The 13,413-nt window shown below is 38.5% G+C and overlaps 2 protein-coding genes across 2 annotated transcripts; one reads left to right on the top strand and one right to left on the bottom strand.

Annotated features, from left to right (window-relative positions):
• The first annotated feature begins 4,319 nt into the window (after positions 1–4,319).
• Positions 4,320–10,226, top strand: LOC108667230. Its single transcript, XM_018154230.1, has 4 exons — positions 4,320–5,578; positions 5,713–5,891; positions 6,556–6,686; positions 7,017–10,226. Exons 1-4 carry the CDS (start codon positions 4,626–4,628, stop codon positions 7,599–7,601), a joined length of 1,848 nt encoding a protein of 615 aa, XP_018009719.1. The 5' UTR covers positions 4,320–4,625; the 3' UTR covers positions 7,602–10,226.
• LOC108667231 (molt-inhibiting hormone) lies at positions 9,219–12,361 on the bottom strand. Its single transcript, XM_018154231.2, has 3 exons — positions 10,993–12,361; positions 10,395–10,582; positions 9,219–9,901 (listed from the first exon to the last, which is right to left on the bottom strand). The coding sequence occupies exons 1-3, from the start codon at positions 11,020–11,022 to the stop codon at positions 9,793–9,795; spliced, it is 327 nt and encodes a 108-aa protein (XP_018009720.1). The 5' UTR covers positions 11,023–12,361; the 3' UTR covers positions 9,219–9,792.
• Between the last annotated feature and the right edge of the window lie 1,052 nt (positions 12,362–13,413).

The raw sequence follows: 13,413 nt of genomic DNA, 5'->3' as shown, positions 1-13,413 counted from the left end.
CTCACTGAAAAAATTTAACTTAATGAAAAATTAATGCATCATTGGTCATCTCAAAATTGTGCATAGAATGTCATAGATAGAATTGTGCACCAGGTGTCATATAATGAAAAGTAATTAACCTAAACTACGATTTATTTCTCCAAAAAATATGATGGTTGTCAGTAAAATATTCCTTTTTGTTTCAGATATGTTTTTCCATCATTTTTTGTTATAGTGAATTAACTTGACCCAATTAAAATGGTGTGAAATTACTACCGTAAAATGGGGTAACTTAGACCGGCGGGGTAACTTAGACCACTTTTCGTTTTTTTAACAAAAACCCCCACAACTCAGAAACTATTTGACATAGAAAAATTTTGTCAATGAGCATTAAAGGCCTAATACTGAGGCTACATAACACAATAGAAAGATTTGAAAAGTTTGCATATCTAATAGGTTAAAAATTAAAAATGTGACCCACAAAAAAAAACTATGAGAGGCAGGAGCCAGCAATTTATGGTGAGTGAAGCTAGAGTATAGACCTGTATTTTGCATGTTTCAATTCAAGTTTAATTTAGCTAGTAAAAAAATGGCATCATTTATAAAAAAAAGTGGTCTAAGTTACCCCATTTTACGGTAGCTGTCATCAGTGTCATGTAAGCTTACAGATACAGAAGAAATGCTATATGGCTAATGATATGAAATTTGCAGTGGATAAAGTCATTGCAAATGCTCAATGGCATGTTTATAGATATGGTAATATTGCATCAATGATACTGGAATGTATGAATATGGTAGTATATCAACAAAGGAAAAACAAGCAAAAATCACAGAAAATGTCATTTATTCTACATTTCCATTTCCATTGGCATCCGTCCATCTTGAGAGATGATGGTGTGCACCCCGTCCGTCATCGCACAACACGCTGTCAGCAGCACCTGGAGTGGCTTGCCAGGCCAATTCGGGCATGGCAGTCACAACCACAATTGGCGCAAATGAAGCCTGACGGTGCGACAATGTTCCTTGTCTGCTGTCTGGCTTTCCGACAACGGTGCTTGTCTTCAAGCTCTGGCTGCGCAGCTCCTCACCCCTCCGGACTCCCTCCCGAACGGCCTGCCGCCAACCGCAGCGGTTGACCGCAAGCCGCTCCCAGGTTTGGGGGTCGATAAATGCTGTACTGAGGCTGCGCTTGCAGACGTCTTCGCAGCGCAAAATTGGATGGCCAGTCAGGCGTGCACCTGCAGATTGTTCCCTGTAGAGCAAGTCCTTGGGAATGCGACCATCCTGCATGCGATGCACGTGACCGAGCCACAGGAGACGGCGCCGGCACAGGAGGAGATGCATGCTCATTGTGCCAGCTTGTTCCAAAACAGCTGTGTTTGTGACCCTGTCCTCCCACGTGATGTAAGGATGCCGCAGAGGCAGCGAAGGTGGAAGCACTCTAGACGGTCTTCCTGTTTAGCATATGTGGTCCAGGACTCCAGGTTTTGCTGCTGTACAGAAGGGTACTAGTGACGCACGCATGGTACACTTTCAGCTTAGTGTGAAGTGACAACCACCTGTTGGACCACACCCTTTTGTTCAGCCTGGCCATCACACTTGACGCTTATGCAATCCTCTTGTCGATCGCACTATTGAGGGACAGGTTGTTGCTGATGGTGGAGCCCAGGTAGGTGAAAGGCTCGGCGACTTTGAGCTGATTTCCGTCAATGGTGATAGATGGGGGCACTACAACATCCTGACCCATAACATTTGTTTTCCTGATGTTGTCAGGCCAAACTCCCTGCAGGCGTGAGCGAAGCAGCCCATCAGCCTTTGCAGATCCTCCTCGGTGTGGGAAGACAGCGCTGCATCATCAGCAAAGAGCAACTCTCTGATGAGGACAGCGCGGACCTTTGTTCTTGCTCTCAAACGAGCCAAGTTGAAGAGTTTACCATCACTTCTGGTATGTAAAAGGATGCCCTCAGTTGAGTCTCTGAACGTGAACTTGAGCAGCAGTGAGAAGAAGATGCCAAAGAGAGTAGGGGCCAGGACACAGCCCTGCTTTACTCCACTTTTGATACTAAAAGGCTCTGAGGTATTGCCATCATGGCTGACTACGCCCTGCATGTCGTCATGGAAGGAAGAGATGATGCTGAGAAGACCTATATAGGGGGCAACCTATCTTCCTCAGCAGCAAGAACAGACCTCTCTGGCTGACAAGATCAAACGCCTTTGTCAGGTTGATGAACGCAATGTACAAAGGCCTCCGCTGCTCACGACACTTCTCCTGCAGCTGGCATAATGAGAAAATCATGTGTGATGTGCCCCGCTGGGCCCTTAAACCGCACTGGGATTCCGGTATTATTAACCATACAATTCCAGGGAATAATACGGTTCCCCCGTATTATTCTACATTTACATCATATACGAAGGAAGAGGAGGACTTCAGAGTAGTGTTAGTTATGGATGAGTACACTCTGCAAGCTTCAAACATTTTAAAATTGAGTTTTATTTCCAGTGTCCCAGATTACCTCATTCCCGGTGGTAATTTGGGATGCATTTATTTTGCATTTGTCACCTTACAAATAGCATATGGAATCTTTTGGAGATGCCGTATGATAGCGCTTGCAAAGCGCTTTAAAATGAGCCCAAACTTGTTTATAAAATGTTTCATGGTAAGAAGTTATTGTTAAAAAATGTTAAAAACCTTCCCTTATTACCCCAATTGATGGTATTAAAAACTTGTCACTTTGTGCAAGGTTTCATAGTATGGCACACAAATTGTTATAAAAGTATCATGTTGGCCATCTGGTTGATAGTAACCACATGCCAGTTGTTAGTTGATTCCAGTTTTCCAGTCGTTAGTCTAGTCTGTATGTTTTTCCATTTGTTTGGTAAGTTAACCATGAAAATGCTAGTTGTTAATAGAGAGATGAAGTAAAGTCTTGGTACCATCTTTAGAGTCATGAGAATTCATTCATAATCAGGAAAATTCAAATCCTGCAGGAGCATGTGAAATTGACTGCAAGCATGGGCATTTTTTTCTCATTCGCAGGCCGTTGTGGCAAATTGGTATCTTGCCTTAAATTCTTGAAAATTGTTTATTGAACAATAGATTTCACCATAACATTAAGAAAATTCTATTATTCCAAATTGGTTCATGGGTGGCTTATACATACCCAATTTTCTAGTTTGAACCTGAGATTAAATTAAAATGCCCATGCATTTCCCTTATTCCTAGGAAATCCTTATTTCTACTGTAAAAATTAGGAAAAATGACATATTTTTCCTGCAATTTTTAAAAATCTTTCATAAAATGATAAATTTTATCTGCAATTTAAATTTTTTCAGTATTCTAGATTAACCAGATAAGCCACTTGAGACAAAAAAAAAAAAACTTGTGTGCATGACAATTTTACTTCGCCCTATCTCTCTTATGAATTTATCCTTTATTAATTGATGCTCTATAGCACCATTTTGCGTCTGCTTTCAACAAATCTTGTCTGCATTGAATTTAATTTTTTAGGCTCCCCATAATATTGTAATATTTAGACCTTTGTGGCAAAAAGTTTGTTTGCTTGTGCTTTCTAATCCATTATTCCAAGTTTCATTGTATTTGTACCTATATAATTCAACTGAATTTGAATTTGAATTCAACTCAAAATCTCTAACTCTAGTTTAGCAGCCAGGGCTAGCATTTAGAAAACTTGTGAATTAATTTATCTTCATGTGTTGTTCTTGCATTTAGCATATACAGTGGGGGGAAATAAATATTCGTACACTTGAAAAATCGTATTTTAATGTATGTAAGTACACAAACTTAACAGGAAAAGTGATTTAAATTATGTATAGAGACGCATAGTATTCAAAAATACTATCAAAAGAAATTAAATCTCAATGCAACAAAAAACAATGCAACATGTTCACTTTTCGGGTGAAAAAAGTAGTCGTACAAAACAATAAATCCGCATTATTTTAATTTAATACTTGGTTGAATACCCTTTATTCAGCTCAACAGATACCAGTCTATTTCTATACGTCTCGACCAATAATAGAAATAGACTGGTATCTGTTGAGCTGAATAAAGGGTATTCAACCAAGTATTAAATTAAAATAATGCGGATTTATTGTTTTGTACGACTACTTTTTTCACCCGAAAAGTGAACATGTTGCATTGTTTTTTGTTGCATTGAGATTTAATTTCTTTTGATAGTATTTTTGAATACTATGCGTCTCTATACATAATTTAAATCACTTTTCCTGTTAAGTTTGTGTACTTACATACATTAAAATACGATTTTCCAAGTGTACGAATATTTATTTCCCCCCACTGTAATTTAATTACTTATTCTTTTTAGAAAATTATTCTCGACAGAAAGATGTTCTGTGAAACTGATGATTAAGAGTTTAGATTAGTTGCATTATCTCTAGACGAAAAATTTCACCTTAGACAGAGGCACATAAGTAATTATATTTGGCTTGAACTATTGCTAAATTAGCAGTCATTACACTATATTAATTAGATAAATTGTGTTAAAACAATATTTTAGTGGACTTCTCTGAGAACTCAAACCGTATTTTCAGATGAATACTAATTATTGATGATAGTAATTTAAACCGGAAGGATTCCACTAGAATTTTTAATTGCTAAAAAGCCAAGAGAAATGTTAGATTTACTCAATGGAGTAAGCTTTTATGATTTTTCTTTCTACTTTGGTATCTTCCTATTGGCGGCCACTATACTTATAGCTGCCTGGAGATCAACGTATGTGCCGGGCATTCAAAATATCACTGTGGTTGTTTTGCAACACGCATCTGGTCGACAAACTGTTGAACGTTTCACTTCCACCGTAAGATCTTCTGCTACAGAACAAGAAGTTGGCTTGCAAGAGGAGCTTTACGAAGAAATTTTTCTAACTGCAGATGATGACGATGAAGATGACGGAGAAGAAGACGATGAAAATGAAGAAAATAGTGGCATAGAAGAAGCTGCTCTTAGTGAAGATGTATTTGAAAGATTTAGTTACGAATCTACCAACAGTGTTCTTGATACTCCTGAACGCCCTGTGGCACCTAATACTGCTATGTCTGCTGCAAATATGAGTTCCGAATCGCTGTCAGGGGAACATAATCAAGGAGTTGAAGACCTTAAATCTGTGCCAGAAGTGAGTACTTCTGAAACCCAATCAGATGGAACTTCTATTCCTTCCAGTGACAATAGTGCTCATTCTGATTGCTCAGAAGATATTTCTTCAGTGGGAGGTACATCAAAATCTCCTGCATGTGATACTGACTTCGGTGAAGGCCCTAGCATTTCAACCTCTGCACCAACAAAAAATGTTGGAAATGAAAATGTACAACCGAGTTTAAATGTTGACAATAACATAAATGGAATTAGTTCACACATGCCGGAAAATGTTCCAGCAAAACTTCCTGATAGTCCTTCATCTTTAGTCGAAAATTTCACTGAAGACACATCGGTGACAAGTACTGATAAGACTTCAAACCCCGAAGTTGATTGCCCTCCTGGATCAATAAGGATTCGTCTCAAGTACCTGGATGATCGCCAACGAACGGTCTTTGACAAACCTACTCAGAATCTAATAGGATTCAAAAGGTGCGTGAGTAAATGATTTGATCCATGTTCTAAATTGAGTAAATTTTTGTCTATTGATTCACGAATTTCCGTTTGTGTTGATCATGTTTATAAAAATCTGTATTATAATTACTTTGAATTTATATCAATATCAGGGCGCATTTCAATGCCGAACTGGCGGAACACCGAGTGATACGAGTGATCTTCAATGGCCGGCTGCTGAAGCCCGACAGTTCTACTCTGCAAGAATGCGGCTTGTTTGACAATTGCATCGTTCATTGCCACGTGTCGCAACCCAAGCCTCCTCCACCTGCACAACCTCAACAAGCATCAGGTATACCTACAATATAATTGAGAAGATTGTTGTACAAACTTCACGTAAAAAAAATTAAATATTACTAGACTAGTCTTTAATATTCTAACTCTATTTTGTCTTAACTCCCAAAGTTATTATGCAACATAAAATTTGCCGTTGCAGGTTCTTGAGTAGGTACCAATGTACGGTGGTTATATATAATGGATCATCAGAAAATATAGGTATTCATGATGCTGTGTAATTATAGCCTTACTGTTTTCTTCTCAACTGGTTACCGCGGTGGCGAGAGGTTATAAGATAGAAGATAGTGTCTGCTTGTTGTAATTGATCACAAGATTTAAATTTCCACTACAACGCGGTTGAGAGGTTTCGTGAAATTCGTTCTTTACCCTGAAAACCAAGACTCTATCCCCTGGTCTGGAAGAGAGAATATTGTCACACCTTATTTCTCATTTTGGTCTTCATTTGTTACTAATCTTCTTATGACTTCGTTTCTGTGTCTTTGATATTTGTTAATAAGTGTACAAGCCAGGGGCCTCAGCACCTACATACCAAGGAACCCACATTGCACATAATAGTCAGTGCTCTCACATTCGGTAATTTCTTGGGCGAATGTATGCTTTTGATCGTTATAAATAACAAAAATGTTTAGTAGCCTGACTCACATGATGTTGTGTTGCAGGGACCAACTCAACCGAGCGTCTGAACCGCGTCGCTCGCAGGCGTTGGCTGCACTTCTTGTGGCATGCCTCTGTGCCCGACGCGCTGCATGACGATGACGCCACGCAGAGTCTCGACTTGTCTAACTATATGGTTAGCTGTTGGGTGCTTTCCCATGCATTTTATTACTGTATTACGCATTTCTTTAAATATATGTTCATAATATCCAATACTGGAATGTACGAATTTTCCCCAACCGTATTACTTACCAACTATTTCTTGTTCTACTAAATTCACTCTGTATTTCATTGTCAAGTAATTTTGGTGTAAACTGATATTCATCGTTCCAAGTCGAGCATAAAACTGCATTTGATAAATTTACGGAGCCCAAGTTGATAAATTGCTCAACATTTGTGATAATTTTGTGTAATTCTAATTGCGAGTTCTTTCATCATGTTTGATCGTATCAATTCTTTTTGGCAGAGCGCACTTCTTTGGCTGGTGGTTGCAGTGCTCTGGTTCATGCGCTTCAAACACAACTACTTATTCTCGACTTTCTCGACGTTTGTGCTGATATTCTTGACGATGCTACTCGTGGTGCCGCACTACATCTTCTCAGTGGATGTTCAGTTGAGTGCTAACTTGGATGGCAACGCCATGCGTCACCTGGGCATAGACCGCGTCGTTGTTCTCGAGCGACTGCGCGGCCGCAGGGAGAGCGCTGCTCGCACCCGCCGCGGGGAAGACGAACAAGCCTCCGGGGAGCCACGTCCGCCGAACAGCAGCAGCGTTACCAGTGACACAGACCGACTTCTCGCATCTGCAAGTTCCCCAATATCAAGCGGAGCTTCAATTAGCTTGCAGTCGCGTGGCCGAGATGAATCTGGCAGCACACTCGCCCCGAGTAATGTTTCATCGGAGTCTAATTTACCCACTGCTTGTACCAGTTCTACGGCTTCTGGTAGCAGTGTTGTGAAAAACGATGAGAATTCGTCACTTTCTGAGACCTCATCTTCAAGCAGCAAAAGTATTATTACAACGGAAGTAGACAGTCGTGACTTTACGTGAGGAACTCTCGAGACGACAGGTACCGTACTTCGTCTGTTCTCTAGTTACATGCTATTCACTATATTGGGCAACGAATTTATAAATAATAAATTATTATTCTTTTGTGTGATGCGGTCGAAGAGTTAACTTTAGATTATTTTTTGTGTTAAAATAATATTCTTCGATATTATTTGGAAGATTAAAATTTTCAACCATTTCAATTGAGAAGTGTGTTGGCACTTGGTTTGTTTGCAAGTAGATGGTGTGCGAGGTGTCCCATACATACGTTGTACGCGTATTGTACTTTTATCCTACCATATTCCCTGTAGTGATTTTTCCTATGAATAATTGACAACTTGATCCACGATGTTTCGGACAGATCCTAATTCTGTACCACCTCAGGTTATGGCTTAGTTTACTCATGGCAACTGGTTTCCAAACGTCTCGATACGTGTCGGTAGACTGAAAGTGCATATTATATGCCAGCGCACTGAAAATAACATATAGAGCCGTGAAAACGCACGTCATGGATGAGGCGTTTGCCTATAAAAATTTTTGGAAGAACATTAGGCTTTTACTGTTCTTCGAATAAAACTTTTCACTTTTATCTCGGCTCCATTACTATAAACATTTGCTTTATAATCTGACGTGTATTGTTTATAAATAATTTGAAGCTAAATGATTTATAAACTTCAAGTTGCTACCATTTTTGGTTCGATGTAACTCGTGTCTTGTAAGTGCTAATTAATTTTTTAAATACTTGAAAAAATCTAGACTCTTAGCTGGAATCCTTCTGTGTGATACATTATTTCCGCTGTTGCTGTCTAAATAGTAGAGCTGGAACACGGCTCAAACGCCCTTTCAGTTTATACTTGCACTTCTCGTCAATGGACGCTTATCGCTAGTGTCGAAAGCTCCACTCTTTCTCCCTTCCACGGGCAATTGTAAATTTTCGTGACAACTCGCGCTGTACAATGTTATTGCTTGCTGACTTTCGTTGCAGCTTTCCGTTCCGGCTGTCGTCATTACCAGTGTGCGGCTATTTGTCAGCCCATTGCTTTTACATTACTTCTCGTATATCCTAAAACTTGTTAAAAAATTATCTATCACGAAGCAAAGAATGATCGGTAGAAAATATATGTGCGAAAACATTTTGGAATCACCTGAATGTCTCTTATATCGCTTTCCTATGGTAATCCTTATGAAAATTACTATGAGAAGCTTACTATGTTAATCCTTATGACAGTTAAGCTTCTCTCTCGCACATGATTGAAAGTTCTTTAACACGAGCATTCTGTCGATGCACGCCTAGAGCATTGTTTATTGCTGTGATTATGGTAACACGTTGCAAATATACGCACGTAGATAAAATAATATAAAATTTGAAGAGTGGATTGCTGCAAACATTTTCCCCCCGGAAAAAACTGTATTTGTGTGGGTTATATTAATTTTTCCAGATATATTCAACGATTGAGTCAATGCAAGCAACAATTCCAGCTCTTCTGCACATCACGATGTACCAAAAGTTGACGACTATCGTGAATTTAATATACTATTTGTTTATCGACAATGCAATGATTTTAACTTGAAATTGACCAATATTTGAGAATATTTATCCAAAGAAGATCGCTTGCATACTTATTGCTATGCCAAATTGGGGGTAATAAACTTTTATTTCGAATAGAGCTGTTTTTTTTCATAATTTCGCTATTTAAGCTACGTAATCAAAGTTCTAATATAATAGTTTAGGAAAACACAAATTATGGAACATGTTTGGCTACAAAATTATAAATTACAAACGATATTTCTTCTCATGCATATGTGTAGTTAGGAATTTAAAACAAGGGAAAGTCATATTGTGTAGTTGAAATGATAAGCATGAGATTGGTTTTAAAGCAGACATGTACTACTTTTTCAACTCAGTTCATGCATTACTAAATGTTCCATGGCAACGTTTCACTGGCAATTACTATCATGGAAACCTGCTGTTTGATAAATTACCTCAACTTTATAGGCTTTTGCCGGAGTGTTTATTTTGGAGTTTTACAGTCATGGAGTTTTACAGGTTACATTTCGACAATTCCCAAATGCTACAGTAACCCGGTAAAAAATATGTGCGATTTTAGAGTATCTGTGTGGCTAATAAGGTGTTTCGTGTACGAGTTTCTTCCCAATAATCCAGAGCGCTCTAGTGCCAGTCAGACGGCGTGGCTTAGCCCACTTTAATGACGTGGATCTTCCTGATGAGCTCGGGCAGTTCAGAGGAAAGCTGCAGGGCCTCGGCGCACAGCTTGAACTCTTCGTTCCAGAAACAGTTCTTCCTGTGAACAAGTCACGGTGCGGATGTAGGCTATGTCAGGCTTTTATTTTACGTGCATATTTTCGAAGCTTTGTTATTCATAATATTGTACGGTTGTCCAAACGAGAAAAAAAACAAATAAGGCATAGACCTGGACATCGAGGAAGACCGTGTAATCACAAATCCAGTTTATCAAATATCACCTGAACCTATTTTTTAACCAAGGATCGATTTACCCTTTTAAATGACGCGGACTCAATTTTCATTACGTGACGCTTGGAAACATATTTCAAGTGATTAATATGGAAGTTTATTTGTGCGTTTCGTTTAAATACATTATGATTGCAGTACGATTTTTATTCTACATGTAAAAAGAAAGTAAGGAAGGCTACAATATTATTATCGCAAAATCAGCTAACGAGTGCTGAAGCTTTATTCCTGCATCAGCGGACGATACAATTTTCACTCGCTGGACGGGTATTTTAGAACTGATATTCAACAACTAGAAGTAGTACCTGCAAGCAGGGCCGATATTGGACACTCTGAAGAGGTTCTGACAGTCGTTGCAGACGCGGGCAACCTCATCGTACAGGTCGCGGTTGCCGGCAATGTCCCGACACTCTTGGTCGTGCATGAACCAGTCTGAGTACACGCTGAGCGGCAGCGCCGCTACGCCGTCTCCGAGCACCACCATTGCGCTCACCTGAGAGTACATATGGTAAACTTATATTGCATCTTGATTAATTATTAAATATAAACGCAGTCGTCAGAAACCTTCTATACAATTCATCAACGAAGATGTACGACAAGCTTGCAAATTCCAGCGAATGGCTGGGAGGATATTTCCCAGATTACATATTAATAATAGAAATTGGCAACACTGTATTCATGTATTTATCTTTCCACTTGCTGTTAAAGAGATACATAATTGAAAAATGCCGGTAAAACAATAGTAGTTACTAATCATCAATTTCTGTGATGTAGACATTTGTGCAAATACCGAATTTCCGAATATGTTGTATAATTATTTTATTTGAAAACTTTATATGAAATTAAAATAACCAGAGTACCTCAGAGTTTAATAACAAACTGAGGATCGTTAAACTAACTCACCAGCAAGAAAGCAGCCGAAGTCGCGACCATCTCCTTTATAGCGGGTGACAGGAGCCCAAATGGAGTTGACTGGGTGGTTACAAGTTATCCGGGTTTCTGTACACACCGCAGCCATGCCTGCCCTTATATGCACCAAACAACTGAAGACTCTTGTCAAAAAACCTGTGGCATTACCCAGGCCGCCGCTGAAGGCCGTGTTTTGAAGGGAATTAGCGATGAGAACACACGGATCATTACACCTGATCATTCGACTAGCTCGAGTGCGAGGACTCGACGAATGTAAAATCATCTTCAAATGACATCAAGTGTGTGGCGCTGTCAAAAATAAAAGTGATCAACATGGTACGCAGAAAAGTAATTATCACCAAGACAAGAAGAAAATTAAGGTAGCCAAAAAGAATTTGATTACAACGAATTCCAGCCTAAAGAAGCAAGCATAGCTTACGCCAGACATGAAGGATGATGCCGCAATTAACCGACATTCAGTCCTTCGTAGAATTTTACACTGAGAACGCGTGCGCAAACTCGTAATGCATTCAGAAAATCATAAAGTTGAAGGCAACAGATCTATATTGAAATTCCTATTGCTCTAGCTGAGCAGAGTAATTATCTAGTGCCTGCACTCAATTCTTCAAAGTTTCCTCGTTAGATACCCAGAAAAAAATGTACATAGGTATTTCAAGTCAACGAATGTAAGCACGCAACAAACATGAATCTAACGTTTAAAAATTTTATACGATAAAAACAAAATTGTTGACAAATAGAAAAAAATATTTACATCCGCAGCCAAACTAAATAAGTTTCAGTTACAATAATGCAACTTGTGGCATATAAACAATGAAGTTGTAATTACAATTTAGTTAAAGAATATTAATCCATTAAACCTGAAAAAATATTAAAATTAAAAAAATCAAGAACGAACAAGATGAGAAGTTCAACATTATCAGTCGAACTGTAAACTAAATAGAAGTCTGCGGTTATTTAGTCGGTAGACCAAAGTCTACGGTTACATTGATGCAGATTTCATTTATTCTCATGATAAAAGTAAAATAAAATCTACTGAAATTTACATAATCATTAATTATGAGAAGTGGCTCCAGTATACAATATGACAATGTGTGTTGTACGATTGATTTTTAATCATAAAATGAGTTAATTTTTCAATGCAATAACTTTGGAAACTCAACTTAATTTAGGTAAAAAAAATTTGCAATGACGTTACTGACCCCCCGTGCAGACAAATGATTTGCGGCACTTAACAGGTCCTTTCCCATGAGTCCTCGACTTACAGTCTATTCTAATGGTGGGCACATTGATGGAATTTTATATGTAGTTTAGTTAGTTAGTTTAGTGGCGAAATATATACTAGCGCTTCAGCTATTTATCTATCTCGCACCGAAAATCAAGATGAACATCACCAATGAGGTGGAAGGTCTCAGTTATCGAAAGTTTCTATATATACTAATATATTCATTTTTCAATATTTTAGATGTGTTAGTGAAGAAGTAAAGGCGTATGCACACAATTAAGGCTAATTGTTGCAATAATATAATAATAATAATTAATAACGACCCCAACTGACTGCCACTAATTTACCGGACAGTGAGCTTATTCACGAGGCAATTAATCGCTTCTAGTATCTACTAAACTGATGCAGTCAATGTACTTTAAAGGCAGGTATGGAGGTTGTCCTATAAATATAGGTTAGGTGACCATTTCACTCTCTGTCACCATTATTTTGCATTACGATTCGCTTTAAAATCTCGTCAATAAATTATTCGTGGATTAGAATACTTCTTAGAAACGAGTCTTACACGATATAATGTAAATTTATGAAAGTGAATAGCCTAACTACATCAAAATTTATAAGAGCAGATATTAGAATCTCGCCTTGCGATAACATTCGATTAATAAATTACCGCCGTTAATAGTATTCACGTGCAGAGACTGGTAACGAGAGTTACCGCTAGAGACGAGGGGAATGGGTGTTAAATGTTATTAAAGAAGTAAATTAGATATTAATTACACATAAAATTGATTCGAAGTGCAAATCAAAACTGGGAGTTACAAACGAAACATAATAAAGGCTGAGTAATTTTCAATCGCTAATAAGTACTCAGAATTCCTTAGAACCACATAAAAAGAATATAGTTTATGGTTCAAGATAAATTTTTTATCTAAAAATGATATGGCAAAAATAATTCTAAACTTTTTCACGTGTTAAAATATACCCTAGGTTAGAAAGAAGCGAACCGTCACTCAATATGAACCTTATTCTGTCACTCAATGGCCCAGTGGTTACAGTTCAGAGTAGCCAAGATTGGAGCAGAGAGCTGCGGGTTCGATCCCAGCTCTGTGCGCCAGTTTCTGGTCAGAATCGGCATGGAGGCCGGGCGGTTAAGCACAGCAGTAAGTTGCGAG

Source organism: Hyalella azteca, unplaced genomic scaffold (genome assembly GCF_000764305.2).
Source record: "Hyalella azteca isolate HAZT.00-mixed unplaced genomic scaffold, Hazt_2.0.2 contig16463, whole genome shotgun sequence".
Taxonomy (NCBI): Eukaryota; Metazoa; Arthropoda; class Malacostraca; order Amphipoda; family Hyalellidae; genus Hyalella; species Hyalella azteca.
Note: the sequence above shows the minus strand (reverse complement) of the source record. Positions and strands in the feature narration are given on the sequence as shown.